The sequence below is a fragment of the Grus americana genome, chromosome 4 (assembly GCF_028858705.1).
Source record: "Grus americana isolate bGruAme1 chromosome 4, bGruAme1.mat, whole genome shotgun sequence".
Lineage (NCBI taxonomy): Eukaryota > Metazoa > Chordata > Aves > Gruiformes > Gruidae > Grus > Grus americana.
In genome coordinates, this window is record NC_072855.1 from 19,658,462 (window position 1) to 19,684,744 (window position 26,283).

Below are 26,283 nucleotides of genomic sequence, written 5' to 3' on the forward strand. Positions count from 1 at the left end.
ACTCTGCTCCAGTCACCTCATCTGCCCCTTTCAGTTGGCAGCACTAAGCACCGACTTACCAGTGTGCTTACAAATGGGCACTCTCGTGCAGATTTGCTCTCCAGTAATGATAAAAGAGGCTTCTTCATGCTTCAGGTCTACTGGCACTGACAGGGATTATCCTGTTGCATACACTGAATTTTGCCATGTTTGTGTTGATTTTGCAAAAAGAAGGTGCATTGGAAGGATGCTTCCTTTTGTCATGAAAGGAATGATTAAGAATGCAGGTTTTCAGGACATGGCAGAGGTAAGCATGTATGTATTAATGCTGAACTAATTAAGTTTCTGAAAAAGTGAAATGATGGTTGTAGGGAGGTGAAAGCCCAAAGTAGATACACAAATCTAGTGCTTGGACCTGCTCTTGTGTAAAGCTGCCACCGAATTTAGGGGCACCAAGTTGATTTACACTACCTGAAGACATATTTTGCAATGCCCCCCAAAACGCTAGAGATCACATAATTTACAATCCCCTGTTACCCTGAGAGAAACACATGCCAATTATAGATCTTATTTTTCAATATTACACAACTGAGAAAGAAAACAGTCTTGGCAATAGCTTAGACAGAGCTCAACGTGTGCTCTTGTGCTCAGTTCTGGACACCTTAGGAAAATGTAGGCAAAACAGAGTTCAGAGGAAAGCAATAAACCAGATCTGAGTTTGAAGGAATTGACTTTAGCAGAAAGAAGAGTAGATGAATAAATGACTGCAATGGGTGATGCATGAACTAAACCAGCACATGATAAAAAAATCTACAAATCTTTAAAAGGTACAGACACCAGGGATCTGAGAGGAGACGGAGGATAAAGGGAGGTTGTGTGAAGTGTGCTAATGGAAGAAGTAAAGAGAAAGCAAGAATATAAAATGAATACCAATTGAAAAAATTACCTCTAAGCTATGGAATAGTTTTTCAGTAGTAGAGGAGAAAGCTGTTATTTGTGACATATTAATCTAGAATTGACAAAGCACTGAAACATGCAGTCACGTACAGCCCTAGACCGGCCTGGAGACAGACTGGATGACATAACTTTTCCATCTGTAACATCTATTACACTGTGCTGTGGGGTTTGTCTTTGAAAGATGGTGCTCAGCAGTACACAAATCTATGGGGAAATGGGGAAGTATAACAGATAAATGGTTTCATTCATATTTTCCCAGAAATTATGCTCTCTTGTGGAGGTTTGGAGCCATATTTTCAAACACATTCCTTCTCAGGTAACTGGATAAAAAGTCAATGCTAAACTGCACTGAAGTTAATCTACTGGAGACCTCTGTGAGATTGCGCTGTACATGTGGTATATTAAAATGAACAAACACACACACGAGCCATGCTTAAAGGAAGAGCCAGCACTCCCCATTTCTCACCTGCAGTTCCAGAGAGTTCCACACTTAAGGTTTGTTCAATAGTCTTGTTCTCAAATGGGGAACCCTTGGGATCACTGGAAGACAGGGCACATTTATAAAAACAAGCTGAAATGGAGTTGCTGTAGCCAAAATCTATTGAACCCCCCTCCCTTTTATAAATGTTTGCACTTTTTAGTACTTACTTTGGTGACTCGGGTGTCAATGGAAGTGATAAACTTGTTGGTTTGGCTAAAGGGAAAAAGAAAATGGTTACGGAATATCTAAACACTCCATAATGTATACTAAAAAGATTTCTTTTTGTTTTGGTGCTGGAATCCCATGTTAGTCAGTTAGGGCTGAGCTCTGATAGTTCAATAGCCATTTCAGTGTATCCTAGATAGATAAATGAGGAGACTCATCCTGATTCCTTCTTACTGGTACCAAAAGGGCACCTGAATTTCAACAATGATTTGCATCAATTACTGTATCTCTGAAACACAGTACACAACCCAAATGCCAAGAACCTTTCAGAAGAAGAGTGGTACATGTTAAAAATCAATGAAGAACTCTACAGGATACACTGTGAAAATGTTATTTCTCTTAGAGTTAATTTAGACTACAGTTCACGTTCTATTTGGAAACAGGAGCAGCAGAATAACTATGAAGTAACAGAACGTTATGAATATTCAGTTAATTTTACTTCTACAATATACAATTTTATATATAGCATTGAGAATAGGTTGTTTCTGTGAGGCCAGAGTCCAACCAGTTTTAGTCCAAATTTCTGCAAATTATCCTGCAAACTGTGACAAGCCATGGACATAGTCACAGATGGTTAAAAATGGAGTTGAAGCTCTCAGCACTACAATCCCAACATACACAAAAAACCAAAGCTCTAGCTATCAAAAAAAAGTCTTTGTAGCTTTTATTCATGCAAACTTGTATTTTCCCAAAGCAAGCCAAGAGCTAGGATGTTGTAATACAACTAAGAGTCCTTTAATTGCCAGTAAAATGTTTAAAAATTAAAAATAATATTACTTGCAAATTTTACTTTTCAGAAGTTAGATTGATGTTTAAACGCAGAGAGCATTGTACCAAGAACAACAGCAGGGGATCTCTTCTGCAAATTAATTACTTAAGACAAAATGTTCCCCTTGAACACTCCTGCACTGCAGATCTTTTGTCCAGAGTGTCACTACTGCGTATTTCGTATTCATTCCAGGCTTGGAGCTCCCATCAACATTAAAGGATTTTATATGCAAATTGATTACTTTTCTAAGCTCTAGAGCATTCCTGAAGTAATATTACATTATTTTTTTTAAAAATTAACTCAATTCTCAAGAGCTGCATATTGTTTCTCCTCCTCCCCATATGAAAGTTAGAAATGGAAGCTCAGGTGTTCACCTCGGGTTCACCTTCCTCAGAAGTCACTGCCGGAGTGAGGAGATGCACCTCAACGAGTTATGTGTCTGATCCAGCACTGACGCTGATTTGTGCATAAAACCAGGTGCGGTAAGACTGAATGTAACCTGACATATCTTTGTATGTATTTTATATACATCTAGGGATATTAATGTTTGCCAGTGGCTACCTGGAGGTAAAACTGGCTTAAAACCCCCAGACTTTACAGTTAGGCTCTGGAATAAAGTTTTATACACAGGCTTCCACTTTTTTTTTAGAGGATAAAAATCTACATACTCTTATCCAATTTAGGCTAAGGAAGGTGAATGTGTAAGACGTATTTAAGCCTCTCAAAAGTCTCATTCTAGCTCTCATTAGTCCCACAGAATAGTCCCACATCAGAATATATATATATAAAATTCTGAAGCACTGAGACAGAGTGGAAATCTGCCAGTGATGGGCACAGAACCAAGGCGTTATCTCACACTCGTATGCATTCATTTTAGGCAGATATCACTGAGCTTTCCCACTGAGAAATTCGCATACCAAAACACCCATCAGTTTTCTTATTGCTAGGCAAGGGCTTGACCAAACAGTATTCCTGCAAAGGATTTGTCCTCACATACAGCTATTGATAGCGTAAATATTTAGCCAAGACACTATCATTTTCCACGGTGCCTGTTTATTAGAGTTTCAAGGTGTGCCGTGGTGTGTTTTTCCTATTAAAAAGGGTTCACATGAAGTTGCTTGTCCCTGTAAATTGAAAACATTCAGGTTCAAAAGAACTAAGTTTCCTCATGGGCAAATTTCAATGCAAAACCACAGATGATCTTTGGCATGAATGGGTTTGTGGACATTCCCGTGGGTCTGCAATATGTTTGCAACAGTAACCCTAAAGGAAAATACCGTTTGACTTATCCTTTGTGAGCTTTCCCTAACTTTGAAAGAAAATATCAGACCCTGATTATTTTTTAAAAAAGAAGGAGCCAATTTTCCTGTACTTTTGACTAAAAGTATGAACAAATGACTGCAGGTCTGCGAATACCAGTTAAATTTGCAAGGTTGATTCTGCATGAATTGACTGTCCAAGCTGAAAGCATTATATTCTTGTATTTGTATTATATGCTAATCCATTGATATTGAAGTCATATATTGGTGTATGAGGCAAATTTGATGAAAAAACAACATTTCAGAAGCCTGTAAATTAAACTGCAGGAATTAAGAGAGCAATTTCTCTCTGCCTGCAATTTCACCTGCAATACCACCAAAGTCAGTCTCATCTGTTGAACACTGGTAAGTTAGCTATATGTCCCTTTGGGCTTTCCTAACCTGTCCTTCCACGCTGTTTCCACAACCCAATGTGCCTTGCTGCTTTGCACTGAATCTATACAATCCTCAGCTGGGGAAAAAATGCAGCTCTGACCTAAATAGGAAGATTTTTTAACCTGTATTCATGTGCGTGCACATACATCTATGTATGTGTATAACATACGTGTGCATATAACATGTTATACATGATATACCTTATTACACATCACCTTAACACCCAATCGTGTTAATAAAGCCCCCTGTAACTTCTGGCAGGTCTATGTTTCAGTACCATTGCAGTAAGACCCAGGTTTTACACGTACAGTTCAGTCTGGATTTTGCTGTGAAGCAGACTGCTGAAGCCATCCAGAAGGAGTGGCAGTTGGCATCCAAGAAGCTCTAGGGGCAGCTGGATTTCTTTCTTACAAGAAACATTGTTCAGAGAATTTGAGACCATAATGGGGAAATAGGATGTCAGAATGTACAGCTGTGAGAAGGGTATTTAGTGGCAGGAAGGGAAGATTATTTTTATTAGTGTTTGCTTATACTTCCTAGTGAAGAGTGAAAAATTAGATTTGATGGGGGCTGAAAAAGCAGGGAGGGGGGAAAGGAAAAGAAGAAAAAACATACACAGTTTACAATTGCTGCTTTAAAAATACCAGAATAACACATTTAGGGTCATATCCTGATCTCTGTTGCAGCCAGATAACTTCCATCGACTTTAGTGGAGTCATCCAGGATTTGCACTGATGTGACTGAGATATGCACCTGGCCTTCCAGATGCCAGGCCAATATGTATACATAGATGTATTTTAAAGTAACAGTAACTTTAAAAAAAGCTCCCTTTGGGCTCATAAGCTTTTACAGCTTTCCTTTATCTTGGGAAAACAGGCAGAGGACGAGGGGGAGTGAAAGCGAGAGAGGGGGCTTTAAGTTCTTGCATCTCTGTCATAGAATCTACTTGTAATATAGTCCAGTTTGTTACGCATCAGGGGGTACTAAAAGTCAACACAAGTCTTTAGTTTTGGCCGTAAAGAACCTAAGAAGAAAAAGAAAGATCGGGATGGCAGCTAAACTTTCAACTATTTACAAAATAAAATTACAAACCGGCATTCCAGCTTTAACAGGAATGACACATTTATTGCTTTCTCTGTAGCAGTGAGAGCACTATTTATTGTCTCTGAAGGACTATGTGGCAGGTTAACAATGCCTTCAGTTTTACACTAGCAAAAAAGAAAGAAGCTCACTAATGAACTGGCCTGCCCAGCTTGTTTAGGGGTATAATGATTTCTTAGTGGTACAGTACTCTATGAATAAATATCTCCAGCTAGCTTGGTATATTACCATGTGGCATTTGTTAAAACTTTTTTCCCCTGAGATTCCTTTGCTGAGGTTGAGGGTGACAGAGACAGGATTAAAACTATTTAAAAGCTAAATCTAGCTAACTAATTGTAACTTCATTATACTGTTTTAAAATTCTCCCTACACAGAAGTGATGCTGGATTTACAATACTAATCCAAAGAACAGAAGAGGTATCGAGGGTATTCACAACCGCAGTATTTCAGCTTCCCTTTGCTACTGCTGGTACCAAAGCTGTGTTCTGTAGTCCCACACCTACCTTGCAGATGATTTGTCTGAGACTGCAGATGGGGCTTCCTTTTGGACATGCATTTCTCTTTGCTGCTGTTCCTGTTCTCTGCTGGTTTGGTCTGAGGAGGGTCATCATTTGTAGTCAGATATTTGAGGAGTTCAGAGCAGGGACGTCTTTGAGGCTTTTGCTGTTGACAAATGCTCTTCGCTTTATTGCTCCATGAATTCTCAGTCTTAAAACCAGGGCATAATAAAATAAAAGAAAAAAAAAGCTAAAATTAGTGAGCTGAACCTTATCAGAATGGATATAGGTTTTCTGAAGAGATGAGATTTTCAATGAAGTGTTCAGTCTAAGTGTACTAGATCTATGAGCTGTGAATAATTGTTTGCAGAACAAGGAAAGAAAATTACATTTAAAATTCCTAAATGACATTTATGCAGCTTTTTATTTCATTTCTCCTACATTTCAATGTTCCTACTCAGCAACATGTAACTAACAAGACCCTACAGCGCCTTTACTGTGAACAAAAAAATAAGCTGGTTTAAACCTTAATTTGCTGCTGATTGCTTGAGCCCAGTATTCACAACTCTCTTAAGTACCCCTAAACGCTCCGTTTTCAGTTACAGTGAACGGCAAGACAAACATTGTTTAATACTGCCTGCTAACAGAATTATGTCAGAGCCCCCATTCTATCCAATTAATGGCTGATATACATCTTTTGCCAAGAATCCAGTGTCATTTTTCTTAGCTTAGACAGCTGGTAAAATGGCAGTCCCACATCCTGGAGTCACTCATAAACAACACCAGCCCATCAGCAAATTTTATCGTACCCCCTACTACCCTGTGTATCAATAAAGGAGGCAAGAGTAACAGACGGTGGGACTACAACTGAACTCTGCCAAGAGAAAAAGCATAAATGAAATATTCAGAGCATAAAGGAGCTCAGGTGATTTTCTGGAACCCAGTCTATAATCTGTTCACTTTTTTTTTTTTTTAAAGCAGTTGCAAGATAGTAAGCAGATTAATACCATACATATAGATCTACCGCTTGCTGGGTTGCTGAACACATAAAAGACCTTGTTACACTTCTTTTTTTTTTTTCTTTTTTCCTTATTACAAAGATTAAGTTTGTACCTTAACAACCACAGGGCTTGTTCTGATCCTGTGATTAGTGTTTGCATGGTTTTGTGTGCTGAGACCACTGCATTCATTGTAATTTAGCTGAGTGTTGGCTGGAGCCAGCAAGAGCTTCTTAAGCTACAAACACATCAGGGAAAGGGAGGTGGAAGGAAAAAAGTAAAGTTATACATCTTTATGGATTAAAATGACTAATCTACATTTTTGCATAGTTACTTAAAATTAGCTATATCAATTTCAGCAAGCAAAGTACAATAAAACAGAAAGAAGGGCTCAATATTCCCCAGAGCAAACAGATTTCATTTTCTTCTGGCTTGGCAGCGTATTTCTGCTCCCTTTACTGCAGTATACTGCAGGGCATGCAGAAATGGCAGGGGTCTTGGATTTCTGAATCCATGGCAAAATGAAATTCTCCGTGATCTGTTTGACAGAAGAGGCCTCTGATCTAAACAGAGACGTTAACTTCACAGACTAATGGATACAGCGTCTAGATGCAGGTATCTGGCTCTGCTTCTGCAGAAGCCAGCGATAAGGGGCTTTCAGGAGAAACAGAATCACGTCTCAAACTGGTTGCACTGCACAAAATGCATATGAGGTTTCACTCACATCCTCACCCAAGGTTTGGGTTTGCCCTGATTAGCACTAAGCTGGTGCTTACCAGTCAAACCAACGTTTAAGGCACGAAATTAGCCCCACATCCTGCCAGACTCAATGGGCCTTTCTTTACAGATCACCAAAAGTGACATCTAAGCATACATACAAAAAGAGCCCCAAGAAATGAAATATGAATTAAAAAACATTACCCTGACTTATTTGAACAGAGTGATAAGCAAAAGTGTCAGCCATTAGCACAAGAATCTCAAAACCAATCTCTTCAACATACTTTTTAATAGATTCCCTTATTAGTCATCTTACAGCTATTTGGTGGGGTTTTTTCCCCACATAATTTTCAGTTCTTTACTTGATTTTCCTTTTCAGTCTAAATGAAAAGTCCAGACCTTACTGTGACTACATCATACCCATGCAGCGGGTAGCCAGAGGCACATCCAATTCCTGTTAAACAGTAGGAAGGGTTCTTACTAGAGACGGCTCTTCTGCCTCCTGAGTTGGAGGGGTGCCGTCGGGCATTGGGGAAGGGCTAGTGGCATTTTCGTTGGTCACATCTCCATCTGTCAGTGCATCAAATGAAGGCAATCCATCCTCATCCACAGGGATGCTGTCCAGCGTTTCAGTGAGAACGGCTAGCAAGTTTGCCTCGCTCTCTTCATCTATCTTCTGTGGGAGGGGACAAAACAAAAAGCAGAACCAGGTGAGAAGAGGAACAAAACGATGTCTCTGTATGTGAAAAAGCAGTCAAAACATAGTTAGACCAGCCCTTGAAACAGTAACCTGCAACAGAATCTCAGAAGATGTAATTAAGCGCAATGAAATGATCCATCTCTGCCTTCAAGAGAAATTTCTTTGCACTCGCAGCGTACTGCTCTAGTTTACTTTTCTTCCACAATTCTTTTTTTTACCTGGCGTTAAGAACAGTAAGTAATTACCCAGGGATTGTATTACAGGATGCGCCTAAGCTGCTGACACCTAATGACGGTGTCAGCCCAGGCTGTCTCTTTCTTTCTCTCTTCAACACTGAACGCCAGCTAATTGACCTGACAAAATTACAAGAATCAGAGAATAAGACAGCTAATCAGAAGACCAAAATGAATCACCAGTGAAATTTGGAAAACCTTGCTCGCATCCGCGGCCCAGTGTAAGCCACAAAGGGTTTCCCTTCCACACGTCTGGAATCCTTGCTCCAAACCCAAATGAACATCTTGTAATTCCTGAGCATTCTGGCACAAGACTAGCCATCAGGACTCATACTGTAAATGGCAGGCTCTTCGGGTTTCTTTTAAAGAAATGTATTAGACAGGTTGCCTTTGAAGTTGTCCTTTCGAGTTATGTCACTTGAGTGCTCAGTGCGACTATTGTATGCATTTATCTAATTCAGACTGCAATTATAAAAAGTAGATTAATTCCTAATCAGATGTGGCTGTAATGTTAATTTATATTAGATATCTTATTTCAGCAACAAGACTTCTTTTTGTCAAATTGAGTAAATTTAAATGCCTTCCAATTTTTTAATGAAATATAGTCCCTACTGTATATTATGGTACAGATTTTTTGGAGTACTGAAAGTTCTGAGGAATAGAATTGTATAAAAATCATTATATTTATTTTTCAGAAAGATTGGAAATTGATCTTGACAGATCAATTATCTAAGATTCCTAGGCTGATCCTAGTGCTATTAAAGTAAATGAAAAGCCTTTCACCGACTCTAGGGATATCAAATTGGGAGCTTTTCCACCAGCTTCAGAGTGGCTCATCATTCTCCAGGTTCACACTGTGAAGAGATTTCAGCGAAGTTCAAATCTCACAGTTTAAAGGTGAACTAGCAAGGAATGTATCAGTAAGAAAAACAAACAAAATGTTTAAAAAGTCAACAACAAAATATTGCCAGTTACATCTCAGAAAAAAAAAAAAATCAAGCGAATGTGGGTATCCCCTTAGCATGACTTTTGTCAGTAATACTTCTATCTACCAGACTCCGAACAGAGATGCTCATAAACCACACAGATAATTGCTCCTTCCAGGCTTCTCTGCCAAATCACACCTCACGGCTTCTTACAGAAAAACTCTTTGAGTCTTTGAGCTAGAAAGCTACGGCAGAGCACAAACTGTTCTGGTGCTTTACAGCATCATCCCCAAGAAACAAATAAACACTCAGGCAAAGCTAATGCTAAGGAGAAGCATTTATTTAAAAGGCCAAAAGGGGCTTGGCCACTGAGAAAAAGAGTCTAAGTTCTGGTATCTGGTGATTTCCACCATACCAGGCAAACACATGCACAGTGCCGTGATAATTCAGTGTGCAGAGGATGAAAATAAGCAGAGGGGAGTTACCTTGTGAATAAAACCATGCTCCAAACCCAGCTTTTCACAGCCAATTTTTGAGAGGAAAAGAGGAAAATTAGGGTGTCACTTCTAGAAAAGTACGAAAAGGCATTATTGGGCAGAAAAGCACTTTGCAATGTAACAAAGTGCTGAATTTTTTTCCCAATGGTATTTCAAGCCCCTTGCAGGTGGTGGAGTCAATGACGGTGAGAGTCACCTCTCAGCCCCAGGATGGCCACGGCGGGCTCTGGCTGCCTGACCCCCAGCCTTGCACCAGGAACCTCTCCAGCAAGTCTAGCTGGTGGGGTGCACTGCTGAGCCTTGCAGCTTATAAAGCTGATAACAAAGCTGGAAGTGTTACTATTTCTAACGGGGAATGCCTTCTTTAATAATAGGATGCCAGAAGAAACCCTGATATTTGCTGTTAGCTGCTCAGCTCTCATGCTTTAAGCAGACATTCAAGTGCGCTGACATTCAAGAACAGAAAGTTGAGTGGACACTGGTCCTCATCACAGCAATTTCAATTAGTTTTGTACAAGTTTCAACATTCAAACACCCCAGAGAAAGCACAGGATGTGACAAAGAGGACTCTGTTAAACAATTAATGTCACTTTCCATTATTGCTTCAGTCCCAATTTACAGAGCAAATAAATCAAAGTCACCACAGATGAAGCACACTAGTTGGCTAACACATGTCTATTCACAAACGACATGGCAGCAGGAACACATTAGTCAAGAAAATGACATTGTGAGATAACCTTTTAAAGATTTAACTATGCTATTGCTCCTAAATTGCTGTTTATAAAGAAAAACAATTATTAGATACAGCAGAAATGGTGCTGAGGGGAGATGCGAAGGGAGAGATGGTTGGGTACATCAACGTCTGAACAATAATCACTGAAGCAGCAGCTTTCTGCTTTGCTATCACAACCTGAGTCTTGGTGTTGACAGCACTGGGGAGAAGCAATGCCATGGCCAAATGCAGGCTCTTTCACAGTTTCAGCACTGTTACCGCAGAAGTTCACATTTCAGACTGGCATCCAACCCGCACATCACACAGGCTCAGTGAATCAGGAGGAGCTGGGCACCTTTGATATCCGCTAAGGTGAGAGGAAGTGCTGTGTGTTCTCCGGAATTCGCTCCGCCATGTCCCTAACTTCCAAGCAGGGTCACACTGAAAGGGTTTGCTTCCATCTAAAGGAGGAGATCCTAAGTATTTACACCACCTAAATGAATACCGTGTCTAAGAAGAAGGGGTGGAGGATAATCTTGAAAGTAAAGCCACATGGCAAATACATGCAATTATTAAACACTTATAAAACCAATTCATAACGGCTACATCTTGCTAACCAATGGATATTCTTAATGCAGAAAGTTATGCATCACTTCCCAGTCACACCGCATGAACTTCAACATCCTTGGTTGTTAGTTTAACATAAAGACATCGGGGCCAGAAGTTTTTTGACCCCTGTAAATTTTCACCAGCTGAAGGAGGCAAGGAACCCGAGTATGTCACTGAATGCAGGCACCTCCACGTTTCTGACAGCAAAAGTTTCTAGCGTATCCAGAATGGCATTAGCTCTGAAAAGAAGTAAGATTTGGCATTGGTGTCACTGTGCATGGGCAAATGCAATGGGAAAGCTGGCTAGTGCTGTAAGCTGCCAGAACACCAATCAATCCTCAAAAATGAGTGACTGAGGTGCCTAAAGACCATGAAAAGTTTCTAACTGTGCTCTTCTCTGCTTTTACATGTTTTGCTCTAATGCTTTACTATTTCTGCAGCACTAAAAATAATTCTTTGTCTGAAAACACTTTATTAGTTGTGTAACAATCTTATTCTAATTGGGTTTCTGCCTTCAGTAAAATGTCTCAAGAGATACTCTCTCTTTGGCCAGTGAAAAGCTATATGAAATGAGCTGATAATTTACCCACACAACGGTATTTAAATCTTCTACCCCTGATAATTCTTTCTCTTTTGCTTATTCTGCCTATTGATGGAGCCGGGTTCACCTTGTGGTTAGCATTTTATGTCTGTAATACCTGTTACTTGTCAGCAATCCCATTACAGAGACCAAGGACTGAGCTGTAATGGAGACTCAGCCACCTTGTCTTTCACATGCACCCCTTTAGGGTGCATATATTGAGCAATGTTGTGATTTTTCCTTAGAATTTTCTTCCTTTAAAAAATCATGCAAAATTTTAAAACCACCATTATTACCATCACCAATCCCTTCTTGAAAGCCTTGAAGCCAGCGTGCAGATGTCCTGACTCAGGACTCTCCTGTAGCTCTCCTGCTGATTCACTCCAGAAAAGGCCCATCATTTAGAAAATCTTTTCCAAATGTTAATAGTATCTCCAACATCTTCCCTCTGGATGATTCCCCTCCGCCTTTCATTTGCAGTTATTACAGGCACAGCTTTTGCTTACTGTATCTCATCTCAAGGAGTGAAATCAGCTAATGAGTGATGATGCTCTAAAGTTTCTTTACTGATAATTCGAACAGTGCAGGGGCCCATCATGATTCATACTGAAAGATCAGGGTCTAAACTGCACAGCCCCGAGGAGCTGGGAGCAGTGGCAGCTTGCCACATCTTCGCAAAAAGCCCAGGAAACTTTGGGACAGATCCGCAGCTGGCAGAAGCTGTCACCGCTCCAGCAGCCCAGCTCAGTAGGCAATTCAGAGCAGCCAGGTGTACACCTGAACTCATGAGGGATCACCATTTCAACATATCGACTCGTTTCTCCTCAGTAGCCTAAGATCTATTCATAGCACAATTAACAAAGAAAATAAAAGATCTTCCTCCAGCTGAAAATATCCGAGTGATCTAAAAATACTAATACATTATGGCACTACTTTCAAAAGCACAAAAATGACTTGCGAGCACATCTGGGACTTCCAACAGGATTTAATTCCTTAATGACACATTTTGAAATAAGAACGTCCTTAAGATTCACACCACTACGAGAAATGAGGGGTACAGATTCGCCCCTTTTTGCACACAGGGATGCAGAGGTACCGAAAAGCTCACCACAATCCCCCCCCGGCCCCGAGCACCTCCTGTGAGCAAACATGCAGGAGTAGGGGCAGGTGGTATCTCAGCCCTGGCCCCACAAACCAAGCTTTGCCAACCGAGGACAAGGAGCCGCAGGCTGGGCAGAAGCACAGGGAAGGTAGGAGGAGGGAAGGGATTAGGATGCAGGCTGGTCTTCCTGCTCCTGCCAGTGAAAAATGAGATCTGAGGTCAGGGATGGTAAGAGGGAAGAATTACAGCCCAAGTTTTACTTCTTCTGGAGTATAAGGAGCCAACATCCCCCAGCGTCAGCACAGATAGTGCTATCATGGTGATTTTGCTGCCTTCTCAACCTGCTGTCCAACACAAGTGCCTCCTCCTCAACTCAGAGGTGGCCGTACCTGGCAGTATTTTCTCCCAGGGCCAAAGAGGAATCAGTGGTCTAAGTGGAGAACCACTTGTTCCACCCTATCTGTTCACAACCAGTCCCATGCCATTATATATTTTGAGAAGTATTTCAGCCTTTATTTTACTGTTAAACTGCTTTGCAAATCCTTAGGCGTCTTGTGCTGTCTTACAGTAAAAATCCACATGATGCATTTGCATTAGAACGTTTTTCCAAGGTCTGTTAGTCTGGTCCCCAAGAGACACTCCCATAATTGAAATGCTTAAGTCCAGAGCTATCAATTATCTTTAAAAACAAAATGGAGTCCCACTAGGAGAAAATTACAGCCAGGTTTCTTTATATGTAGTAGAAATGCGGGGATTAATTATCACCACCCCTGTGCAAATGCCTTTAGGGTATGGGAAGGAAACAAGAGATCTTTTCTTCTTGAAGGAGACAGCTATGCTCATACTCCTCACATGCACCTGTAGGCAAAGACCACTTGAATCCAGAGCTTGCATTCTAATTTCGGCAGTCCCACTGCACAACATATGGACTGTACGTACATCTCATCTATAGGACCGAACACATCCCTGTATTTATGTAAAAGCTTCACTCCAGCTGGATTTCTGGAGATATTGTACAGACATGAAACAATATGCTCTGCCATCCCACTCTCCCCCAAAACAATGTTAAATAGTGTAACTATACACAATGCAGGTACTGCAATACTTAGCTTCCAGAGCTGCATCCCTGGAGAGGAACAAACTCCCAGCATCGCTCCCAGGGACATTATGGCAGGAAGGACCTGCACAAGGTCCGCAGGCTGAAGGAGACAGGAGCACCTGAAGCATCCATTTCCCCCCTCCCTTCTTCAGGGTATAACAACATAAAAGTAACAATATTTATTATTATTCATATACTCAACATGGTGTATATTTCTAGTCTCAAAAAGTTCTCATGTTTAATCTTGGTAACTGAACTCAAGTTACTTTTTCTCTGAAAGAGAGACATGCTCACTCAACATCGTGAAACTTCTGTAAACTATCTGGGATTAAAGCATCGCAACGCAAAACCATGGCACAGTCCATTTGCAAATTGGGTTTTCTTTAAGATCGTGCCCTTGATCACCTGCAGTAGTGCCACCATAGCTCCTGTGAGATGGACTATCTTTACAGGTAAAAATCTAAACTTTCCACTATAAGCTAAACATGTCAGTTTAAAAGAGCCTACTAAATATTCTTCTACCACAAAGTCACTTTTTTTATTGCTTCTAACGAGTTGTTGCAGTTCAGAAGTTTCCATTACAGCCTGGCAATTAAGTTTCTAATAAACTGAAGAGCTACTAATTGACATATTCATCTCACAAACTGAGGATCTAGCTAGCAACTTGTAACCCATTTTTACATCTTCTGACCAAAATTCATTCACGTTTTGCAAGCCATTCCAATTTCATTTGCGTAAACTGCATCCTTCCCCTTTATGATAGTAATCTTTGATTCTGGGGAAAAGACAAAAGAAAAATCATCTCAGAGAAAGCTATGGTGCCGTTGACTGTGTTAAGGGGACCAAGGATAAGATATTGCTGCGTTAGAATTGGCACACCGGTGGGAGACCCAATATCAAAAATTTATGGTAATTGAAACCACAGAATCTTTGGAAATGCAGTCAATTTGACTCAGTATCAAAAGGTCACTCTATTCAATTTATACTTGATGCTGAGCACAATATTGAGAAAACACCTGAAAGCAAATCATCTTATCAGCAGTTTGGGCCTCAACATTTACTGACTATAGAGGCTAATTTGCTGATTACTAAATAAATGCATTACCTATGTTTTGGGCCAGGTTAGCTCACCAGAGGGGCTTTTTAACTTGTACAGAACGTGACACTGTGAAAGCACTACCAGGAACCGCATGTCCGTAATACCGAGGCACGCTGTGGACACGCTATCATGCTGTCTTGCCCAGCGCCAGGGAAAAGCACCTGGTCTTCACAGGAGGGGGACTGCAGCAGAAGACCTGGCACGTCTTGTCCAGCCTGCAGCGGGCTAGGCTTGGGCAGAGCTCTGCACAACTGAAGCACAAAACGCTATACTACATCTCAGGGAAAGGGCAAAAGTGCAAAGGGGAGGAAGAGCCTGATGAAGGGCCACAGAAAAAGAAAGGCTGGGAATTTTCCTTCGCTGTGCAAGGTGGCCAGGGAAGCGAAGGGGGAGGTGAAGTTTGCTTGCTGCCAGCACTGCTGGGGAAGCACGGGCGAGCAGAGGAGCAGGTGAGCTGCTGCTGGGGAGGGGGGACGCAGGACGAGCAGCCTGACCCGCATGAGTAGCTCACTGCCCAGGGTGCAAGAGGTTACACAGGCTGCCCTCTGAGCCCACCACCCTACAGCTTCCCCCCGAAGCAGCACACAGCGGCTCCCGCCCATTCTCTCTTTCCCTTTTACAGGCAATCGTTCATGCACATGATAAGGTCCTGAGCAACAACCCAGACAAAGATTTTTAATTATTCTTACGCACCTAAAATATACAGGTGGGTAGAGTGTCACAGTTCCTGACCGAGGGTCCCAATCCAGACAACCTCTAATGGGGAATGGGTATTGCGGAAAGAGGGAAGAGGGGGGAGGAAGGCTACAGACTACAGTGTAAGGTAGGGAAGACGTTTGGGACTCTCCCCGTTGCAGAGCTTTCAGTGACGGTGTCAGCAGTATTTCAGTTCAAATATTCAAACACTGCTTGCTCAGATTTATTTATTTACTTGATTTATGGTACATGCCCACACTAATCTCTCTATGCACTGACAGAAAATTTTTCAACATTCACATACCTTTGTTAGGCAGCATAGCATGTTCTGGGGAAAAAAGAGCCACATATATTTTGCAGTGATTATTTCACACATATAATTGATGTAAAAACTTCTTTTTCCTCTTGATAATGACAGACATCTCTAAAAAATGCACTTGAAGGTAGTACAGACCCTTCCTTTGCAAACTATGAAGCATAATTTTGTTGCTTTTGTTCATTCTCTATTTCAATGTTGCATTTGCTTTAGTTTTAATTATACTGGATGTGTCAGGATGTCTATCATAATCCCTACTTCTTTCTAGAGATTTATGACTCTACACAAATATAAATTTCAGAGTAAAATTATATACAATATAGCAGAGAAGAGTTTACATACTTTTTTTAATTTTGTTCAATTATGCAGAGACTGTTTTGTGTGAACGGAACACACACTCAAAAATTCCTTTTTACACTGCAAAATAAGACACTTCTATCTGGTGCTTTTACTGTTAGAAAATTGGAATTTAATTTGACCACGAAATTAGCATTTGTAAAGTATCAACTTCATTAAATGCTTTTTATGATGCTTTAATTTTTCAGCTTGTTCAGCTTCATCAAACCTACCACCAGGCTTGTTGAACAGGTACGACAAACACAAGTCATTTCTCACCAGAAGAAAAGCATCGGTTTTCCTTAGACCTGCAGCTTGAATGGAGCAGTACATCATTAACACATCTGGGCTTCCCATCAATTTTTATTGTGACCTAACTGGGTGGCTGCCATCCGGTCTGAGCTGGCTAAGAGAGTTTATTCTGACACAACACAAAAACTTGTTTACAAGGCTAAAGATGCATTTACTCTACATGTTTTACCTATGTAGCTGTACTCCTCTCTTTAAGTGTCACAGCAATGGCTCCAACAGCCTCCTAGTATGTACCAGCAGATGTGTTGAGTGACACACATACCATTTAGAGAGGTAGTTTGGCTAGATAAAACAAACAAAGATAGTAGACATTAGCCCTAAAAAAAGAAGAGGAAATCACCACGAAGAGGAAAAAATAGGTATCTCTATATATGTGCGCTCTACTCCTATCAGGCTAAAAAAGTTTCAAAAAACTTCAGTGGTGTTCCCATATCTAAGGAGATGCTCAGCTGAGAGAACACCCTAGGTACCTGTACCGCAAGCATCCTAGGCTGAAAGCAATAAAATCTCCTTTATAATGAAGCACCAAGTGAGAATGTGGGGATGCTACAGCAAGGAAGGTGCTAACAGGTATAGGGTTTAACACAGCACAGATCACAGGTGCATTTTACTGGGCTTTTCAGCTCGCTTTTAGAGTCCCATGAAAATAAAATGTAAGCTTGTCCCAGCAGGCAAATAAGCACTCGCCTCAAAAAGCAGCAATTGAACAGTGCATCCTGGTAAACCCCTACAACCACCGAGGATGCTCTTCAGGATGAAAAGATGCGTCTGAATTTTCTGCCGCTTAAGCATTTGGATTCGTTTAGAGTCTCATAATATCCTTAACTATGTATTTCCTTGATTTGTCACTAGGTGCTAAGACTTTAATGTTCTTTCAATGCAATTTTGTGTATGTGAATAGAATCATAAACTGGAGATGGTGATTTTAAAACAGAAAACATTAAAAAAAACAAAGATCACAGAAGAGCTATCTGTTGCAAAGCATCCTCTAGAGCACATCCACTGTTGGCTTGTTTCTAAGTTTCCTGGAACTCACTAGTCTTCACAGATTATGTTGATAAAATGGGGTTGACACTAAAATGTAAAAATAATTTGCTAGTTTACACTAGGGCAACCTTGTTCATTTACCCTCAACCCGCCTAGAAGAGTTATGTAGCGCATGCATGCTGTGGTGCACGCTACAGTTCCCACCACGGTTGCCTCTCTTCTATTTATTTCTTAGTCAAAACTGAATATACTGCTCATTCTCTGCTAGTCTTTTAAAAGTACGTGCTCGTGATCACCAGCCTTCCATCTGTACGATGTAAGACTGTATTCTTCTTTACGAGGCACTGATGTTTCCAGTTCCTTTTTCACCAGAAATGGTGAAAATCAACCTGGGCATTTTTTTTTGGCCCTCTTTAAAAATGACCCATAAAAGGCAGTCAAGTCCAGCTGTACTTATCAATGAACTAAATATCACTATTAATTAGGCAATAAGTTCTTTTAGGCAGGGACTGTCTTTTTGTTATGTGTTCACACAACCCCTTTCACAACGGTGTTCTGATTTACAATTGGGCTTTGAGATGCTGCCACAGCACCTATAATAAATAATTTTGGGTACTTCTATTTAATCCTGCTAGTAACCAAAAGAAAAAGAACGTGGGCCCAGATGTTCAGCCACTGTAAATTAGGGCCTCTCCACAGGTTTTAATGGAGCTATGCAGATTTACACTAGCTGGGGACCTGGTCCTCTGCTCTTTGGATATGTTGATGCTGAAGATGAGAGCAGCAGGTCCTGCATACTGTATCTATACCAACCTGTCCCAGTAGTAACGGCAGTCCAGCCAGACGCCAGGAAGGGCTAATTCTTCCTCCTTAAGTGAGTTTTGCAGCTGAGCACTACATTGCTACGACTAAGAAGATGAGTTTAAAAGTGGCTTGCGTTCATCTTGCCTACAATGTGGTAGATGCTGTGCTCACATTTCCTACTGGAAATGCACTGACATATTTGTTCATGTCAAGTGCTTCTTCAGTTTAAAAGTTATCTCCACTGAAGTTAACACAAATTATAATTTGAGCCTATGTAGCTACTAGATGCACAGCCAAAACCCCATGGGATGTGTCTAACCCCACGAAAAATAAGTAAATTGCAGCCATTTGACTACTAAACCAAAAGTGGGACCCTGCAGATCACTGGCTTCAACACAGCCTATGTTTTCCTGGCTCAGATGGCCTCCCTTTGTATCGAGGCATTTTGCCCTGCTCTATCAGCACCCAAAATGAGGAGGAAGGAAGAGGTGAAGGGAGCTGTGTACTGGAAACAGCCCAGGATGCAAGAGCTGCACTCCTGATCCAGTGTCTTGGGAAGGAAAAACCTGTTTAAGTGATACTTCTGGGGGCAGAAGGCTGGAGCTACTACCCATAACCCAGGCAGCACCACCTCTGTTTCTACCTGTTTCAGGCAGAGGACAGGATACTGCACCCAAGTCTTGCTCAGCTGGCTGACAGGAGCGGGTGGGACCACTCGTGTTTAGGTAGCAATAAAATCCTGTTTTGTAAACATACGTAAGGATTACACACACACCACCAGAGAGAAAGGCGGGGGGGCGGGGAGGAAAGGAGAGAAGAGGAAGAGAGGAGACAGAAGAAAGTAAACATGGCAGCACTTCATGCTATACAGTGGGGGGAAACCATATAGTATTTCCAGTAAAAAAGAGCTATCTGTAAGTGAATAATATTGCAAAGTTTTATTCAGCTGAAGCACCAAACCAGCAGCATGCAATGAGCACCACAGCGTTTTACAGCTGCATGTGGCCTTGCCCCCCCATTTTGACAGCAAAGGGTGCCCCAAACCCGAGTGCCTGCGGCACAGGGAGCATAACGCTGACCCCAGCTTGACTCTCCCTAGGATTAGAGCGGCACAAACCAAACATCACCTGGCGAAGTCAATGGAGTTAAACCAGGACAGATTAAGTGTAAGTGAGAAGCAAATCAGGTCCTTTGTGTCTGCCCTTCCTTCCCCGAGAAAAACTAAATATGTTCCTTTTCCTCAGACGCATCAATAGCAATAGCCTAAACTGCCCCGATTGGGTTTCACCGGTGGCAATGCAGAAATGTTTATTTCCATTAGGCTGGGTCTATAAAATCCTCCTTTCATTCCTGTGCTTCTACAATTTCCAAACAGCAAAGCCTGACATTTTGGTCTCTGACAAGCAACGCTTAATATTGGGATGTTTGAAAAAATATCTATATGAAGAAAGCTCTTAAGACAAGGCTGAGCATTTTCACCACAAATGGTTTGTTTTAGCTATCTCTCTGCCTCCTGTAAGACGGAAATCAGACAGCTTACTGGCTTAGTTTGTTAGGCCAGGTTAAAGGGATGCAATGCTGAAAGGCTCTTACAGAAGCTTACCCTTGGACTAAAAATAGCAGGCACTAGAGAATTATCTTAAATACTACCAAACTTGTTCTGCACTGTGAATGCAGATAACTGTAATATGTTTCCATTTTTGGTAGTTTTAGAGCTTTTTAAAGTTATGCTCGCTTTAGCTGACTATTTAATTAGTTTCTGATTCTATTTGCCACTTTTTCTCTCAGAGATATAGCCTGAGGGGTACTTTGCCTATGAATCCTTTGTATTTAGCAGCGTTGCTATTGTTAACATCTAATGAGCTGTTGGATTTGCCAAACACTCGGTATAGGTACAAACGCTTCTTTGAAATATAAATGTTTAACACATAGCAAATAGCAAATCAAAAGATACTCTAACGCAGCGTCCTCACTCTCTCATTGCGTCTCTCATCAAAAGAGAATAAAAATAAAAATCTGCTTTATTACATTTAATTCTGAAATTCCAAAATGCATATCTGAGCGAGACATTTTTAGCTCACTGCCTGGGACTTTAGAAGAAAACTAAATGATTTTTGGTACTGTAAGAGGACTCGCACATATGGGCAAGGCTCCACGGTCTGACGCAGTTCCCTGCCAGCTGAACTGTGGAGTTATCAGTGTTTTCTTTGGGGTAAAACTGCAAGACCCTACAGTCTTTAATGAAGCCACCTCATCTTTAAAACATATAAAATGAGTTTGTGGTTTTTTTTTTTTTTTTAAGGCTACAATCATTTATCTTTAAGTGGTCTTAAAGACATGCCTGAAAGACATTGTCACAGAAATCAGTCGTGCGGTGTAACGTCCCTGCTGCTGTTACGGCCTCAACTCTCTGCACTTCTGCAGATAGTACCATTGTGGGTACTCGCTATACAAGCGCAGATCGGGAACTTTACTGCATACAAGCAGCAAGTGTCTCCACACACTGATTCCTGCCCGTTGCCTTCCACACGATGTCCCAGGTCCTACACCAGTCACAGTTAAGATAATTTAAACCCCCCACCTTGAGTAAGGCCAGCTTCTAGAGACAAATGCTGGGCAAGGTCAAGCTGAAACTCAGCCATGCAGCTGAACAGAAGTTCCTTCCCTTCTTGGGCAGGCAATGCATCTGACTGCCATGGAGCTGGCAGAGCCTGTCCTCTCAGACACAATTTTTCTTTGACTCTCTTTTCAGGGTGAGAAATGTTTTCCCTCTTGAATAGTGGTGGAATTCACAGATTCCTTTACCAGATATATACCCAGTGCCTTTATAAGCTCATGCATAGTGGCATAACCTAGCCACATGTCTTGCAACTGCCGTTAAACCCCTCCATATGTCTTCATTTGGGAAGCAAGTTTTCTTTTTGAGTCAGGAGTTAAGTTCATAGCCTCTCTGTCAAGTAAACAACATGTCTGTTGTCACCTGGCTGCTGAGCAAGCCCTGTCTTTGAAAATATGCACTCAGTGATTTTAGCCATCTATTTCTCAGCCTTTCCTTCTACAGTCATGCAGCAAAAGTAACACTCCATCTTCATTATGATGATTAACATTACTATCCACCACCTGCAATTTAAATTTCTCCTGGTTAAGTGTTACTCTAGCACTACAAAGACAACAACCCTATTGCACTGAACGATCTCCAGTCACTTCGTAAGGGAAAGTATCTGCAGAAAGTACTCACAGATCAAACAGACAAGACCAAGAAAGGAGGATTATAATCCTTGCTTTATAGCAGGGGATTTGATATGCAGAGATTAATCAACTTCTCCAGTCCAAAGAGCACCCACGGGCATGGTGGAGGGCAGGGCTCCAACCAGTAACACCAGGCTCCCCTTCCAAGCAGGGAACATTTCACCAGTGCCAACAGTGCACACAGTCCCTGTCCCAAAGCACTTGCAGTTGAACTTCCAGTTGACAGAAGAGGACTGAAAAATGGTTGTCAAGAGTGTTGGGGTCACAGCAACATAACTAAGGGAAGGTTTATTTTGTGCACTCATGGAACTTGGTGATTTTGCCATTTTTTGTACAGAAAATCATATTTGCTCACTTATTACTGACATTCCAGGTTCCAGAGAAAGTTAACACAGAGACAGAACACGGCTGGTATGTCAGATGTAGCTCCATACCAGAAAGCCACAGGATATCTGCATGACATAGCAGATGCCAGGGAGAACATGAGCGTGCTACAGCAGAAGAGACAAGTTTGGACCAGTGGGGAGGAACACAATCATGACTGAGTTCAAAAGTGAGCATGGAGACCATCTAGCTTAACACGGAAAGCTGGGCCAACACCCCCACCACCCTCCCTCCCCCAAAACTCAGGAAGAAGAGGCTATAATATAACAGCAACTCAGCAAACGTTGTGGAAAAACAAAGGGTCCATAAAAACATTGTTTGAATGGGGCCCTCTCTTTGCGTAACTTATTTTGGGAAGATAAAAACCAGAAAGCATCCAAAGCCGATTGGGTAAGTCATTATCTGTACAGACAGTCACATGGACAGGTTTGCCCCAAGGAAAGATAAGCAGAAGAGAGTGAACTGAGGGTTCAGGAAAGCTTCATCTCAAAGATTCCCAAATTACTATAAGCCAAGTAAGAAAATATTTTACTTTAGAATTTGGATGGTACTTAGGAACAAAAAATATTCACAACAGCAACCCCCATTCATCCCCATCAGCCTGCTGTGATGGCAGCTTTATTGCACGTAAGTCCCAAGAAGCAGAGCCCACAGGAGGACAGTGTACGGGGGTGTCTGCAATGTTGGAGCACCTTCCAGAAAGAAAAACAGAGAAAAAAAGCTGTTGCATTGCTGCCCCCCTTTTTCATGTATACTTTTTCCATTCTCTTCTTTGCTAGTGAAGAGACTACACTTTCTGGCTATAGTAATAGCTCAAGATCAGGAATGTGCTGTTAGGGACCTTCTGAGCTGAAGTGGCAGCCTGAGATGCGGCACTCGTTTGTGGACTTTCAAAGGTAAGACCGTGTCATCCACCCCAGCCTGCAAAGGTCATTATGAAGTCTGTAGGAAGTCAGACAACAGTGATGGAGGAAGAAAGCGTCATTGGCACAGGATCAGGGATAAAATACATTCTCAAAGGCATTCTGGGATATCAGGCAGAGTGAATTGGAATTAGGATGAGGAATTGTGCCATTAATGCTGGCGACAGATTAAGTCCTGATGATTTTCCTTGTGTATAGGGTGGGAGAAGACAGGCTAGATATTGTGTATTTATTGAAGCAAGAAGGATAGTGATAAGATATCATCTAACCAAATCATAGAATGCAATTTGGGAAGATATTCAAGAGTTACAGAATCTGAATTAGCGGGTTTGTCTAATACCTGTAGGTACAATTACACCCTGATGCAAAACAATTATTGGATTCCAGAGAGGGAAAACATCAGGTGAAATGGCCTTGATCCTTCATTAGCTGAGTAGCATTCAGGACCAGAAAGGACACCTGCACACATCCAAAAGCACAAGTACTCAAGAAATACGAGGTAGACATCTCCAGGAATTTTGGAGTATAGAAGTTCGGCACCAGGAGACGCATCTTCTTAGCAGAGAAACAATTCAGATGAATTCAAATATTTCAATAGCAGTCAGCAATATTTTGTAGCTTTTCATTCCAAGTCTATGAGCATTTTGACTCCTTTGCTATTGAAGTCAAGCATGTTACTACGCCACGCTGTTGTCCTGCCATCTTCCTCCCACACACAGTTATTTCGCTAAGGCCTCTCCCATAAGAAAGGGCTGGCTTACCAGTTATCAGTTTCAAAGTTAAAAAAAGATATGATTTTAGAACTGAAGAGAGCATTTGCAATGAAAACTGAAGCCATGCAAAATTTGACCAATTTGTCATCTTAAAGCCTCTCAAGAAAACCTCGGTTAGCCGTGCATGGTTCCTGTGTGAAATGTAGAAGGTTGCAATGAAATCTGCTTTTCTTTTTTGAGGTCAGCCACGGTTAACTCTTAGAGTTGACTCTCTAGGGGCAACAATGATGAGGACTAACGTAGACCATCTCTAAATCCCGGCAACTTTGATTTTTCACAAAGATTTGACTTATTTTTTAAATTGGGAATATACCAGTATTGTTAGGGAGGGATTCTAAAGAAATAACAGCACATGATGAGTTTTGATCGGAAATGACTAGAGTATAATGCAGTTCTGGACAATACATTTGAGGGATGTCTTTATAAGAGCTCTTTTAAAGACTGATTTGGGGGAGGAATTGGGAAAACCTAGACACTCTGTGAAAAGGGAGAGAAGGGCAATGAGTTCTACTGTAGTATCTCTTATTTTGCTGACTCAGTGAACACACATTTGTCATTCAAAGACAAATTAGAAAAGGGCATGGATCGTGCTACATAGATGCTCAGTCTCAGTTATCAGCCAGGTACAGGCAGCTTCCAACGTATCTACCTCCAAGTGCATCTGAAAAAAAGGCAATCTCTTTTGGTGGATGTGGACAGAACGTCTTTGTCAAAATTTCAGTTTGAGCAAATACTGCAAAGCGGTTTAGCGCAGGGAGGATTTGTCCTCACAGAAATTGACACAAATTCCTTTAGGACAGGGGCAGCCACCCCAACCACATAGCTGGGATTGCCAGCAGATAGAATTAGGAAAACTGGAAGATAACACTGTGGCCTAATGTAAACTCTTAAATCTGCTGTAAACAGAGAGGTAACACTGGCACACAATAAAACTGGTATCTGTCATTGCACTCCCAGAAGCAGGTGTAGGGAAGGACAAGAGACATGAGTGGATTTTTGTTCATCCCTATGAATTCTGGTCAGGGAAAAAGCAAGCTGAAAGAAGCTGTGGCAAACAGCTAACATTACAGTGATGGAGGGCAAGCTGGAATGATGGTGTAGGAGGGAATAACAGGCGATCAAGTGGAAAGGTCCAGTTTTAGGTTCCTGCTACACACAACCTGGAGTACCAGGCTTGAGAAGGCAGCATTCTTGGATGTTTCAAGCTGGACTGACAGAAAGCCCAGTACCCACAAAAGTAATTTTCTAAAAAGTTTCTAGCATGCCTGCTGGGCCAAGGCAGATCTTTAAGAATATATATATACATAATTTTCAAAAACACAGATTAGGAAATGGAAACTATTATAGGCTGAAGTTTAGGGATAAGTCTTTTTCCTTGTTTAGCTTTGGGTCTAAAAACTGAAGTTTCTCTAATCTTGTGAGAGATCCAGAAAGAGAACAACCACCTCCATGCAGCACGGGGCTGCCCTGAACGAGCCCTCTTGGGTCCAGACAGCGTTCACAGAGAGGCAGTTCAAGTGCACCTGGACTGTATTCACAGAGCTGCAAGTGCCGGGAGCAGTGTGTAAGGCGATGCTGACGGTCCAATGGCGAATTACCACTCTGTGGCCTATTAGCTCTGACCGTACTGGACTTGAACTGACTCAGCGTGGAGACCCTGACATAATTCCTCCTCCCCGGTACCCTGGGGAAACTCCCTGGGCAGTCACAGCACAGCACAGATTCTTGGACATCATTTGGGTCTGTACAAGACACAGCCAAATAATCCTTCCCAACCCAGTTCTGAAAACACAATACAGAGATGCTGACTAACTCCACATGAACCTGTTTGGTACACTATGGTTGCCTCTACCCAGAGCTCATAGCCTGGCAGGATCCCAATTGACTCATCCAGATTTACTCCAGTGTCTCTCCACCACTTTCCCTGTGTCCCTGCAGGAGAGGTTTACCCTCTCTCAGAACAGAGCCTAGGAGAAACATCAATATTGAGTGAAAGCTAATAAATCAACCCAAAGCACCCATCAGCACTATGCAGAGGCATACTCATGGCCTCGCAAGAACTAGTCCTCATCTGCCTGTAAGAGCACTGTATGAGAGCTAACAAGCCCTGTCTGACTAGTTAAAAAGGGAGCAGAGCATCATCCAAATGACAGTATTTCCTAGCTTCCTAGTCTTTTGGGGGTTTTTGGTTGGGGTTTTTTTTTTAACTTTTTAGATTTAGTAATTCTTCTTAGGTCTGAAGATAAGTCTCCATGTTGGGATGTACTACTAAAGGCAGCTTCTCCCCAGGTTTGGTAGTCCCAAATCACGTTGACACAAGTGCAACTTCAAACTATCATCTCCTTGCTGTGTTGTAGGTTAGAACTTTATTCCCTGGGCTGGGCAAGCTCAGCAGGTTGTAACCGCCTCCAGCTGGCTGGGAGGAAGAGGAGCCTGGTTAGCAGTGCTGCCAGGCCTCTAAAGGAAGAGTAACTTGAGTTTATCTTCACTCACAAGCCCCAAGGACCAGCTCTTCATTCACTACCTTT

The 26,283-nt window shown here is 41.6% G+C and overlaps 1 protein-coding gene across 4 annotated transcripts in view; it reads right to left on the minus strand.

Moving 5' to 3' along the window:
• Nucleotides 1–26,283, minus strand: part of PPARGC1A (PPARG coactivator 1 alpha) — a 374,124-nt gene that overhangs the window by 24,014 nt on the left and 323,827 nt on the right. For 2 of the 4 annotated variants that reach the window (XM_054824834.1, XM_054824835.1), the window contains exons 3-7: nucleotides 7,900–8,094; nucleotides 6,817–6,939; nucleotides 5,710–5,914; nucleotides 1,585–1,630; nucleotides 1,403–1,476 (exon numbers count right to left, since the gene is read on the minus strand). In XM_054824834.1, coding sequence (XP_054680809.1) covers nucleotides 1,403–1,476; nucleotides 1,585–1,630; nucleotides 5,710–5,914; nucleotides 6,817–6,939; nucleotides 7,900–8,094 — 643 coding nt within the window. Of the gene's footprint in view, nucleotides 1–1,402; nucleotides 1,477–1,584; nucleotides 1,631–5,709; nucleotides 5,915–6,816; nucleotides 6,940–7,838; nucleotides 8,095–16,804; nucleotides 16,882–26,283 lie in introns of those variants that run through there. The other 2 variants (XM_054824836.1, XM_054824837.1) reach the window with 2 other exon arrangements.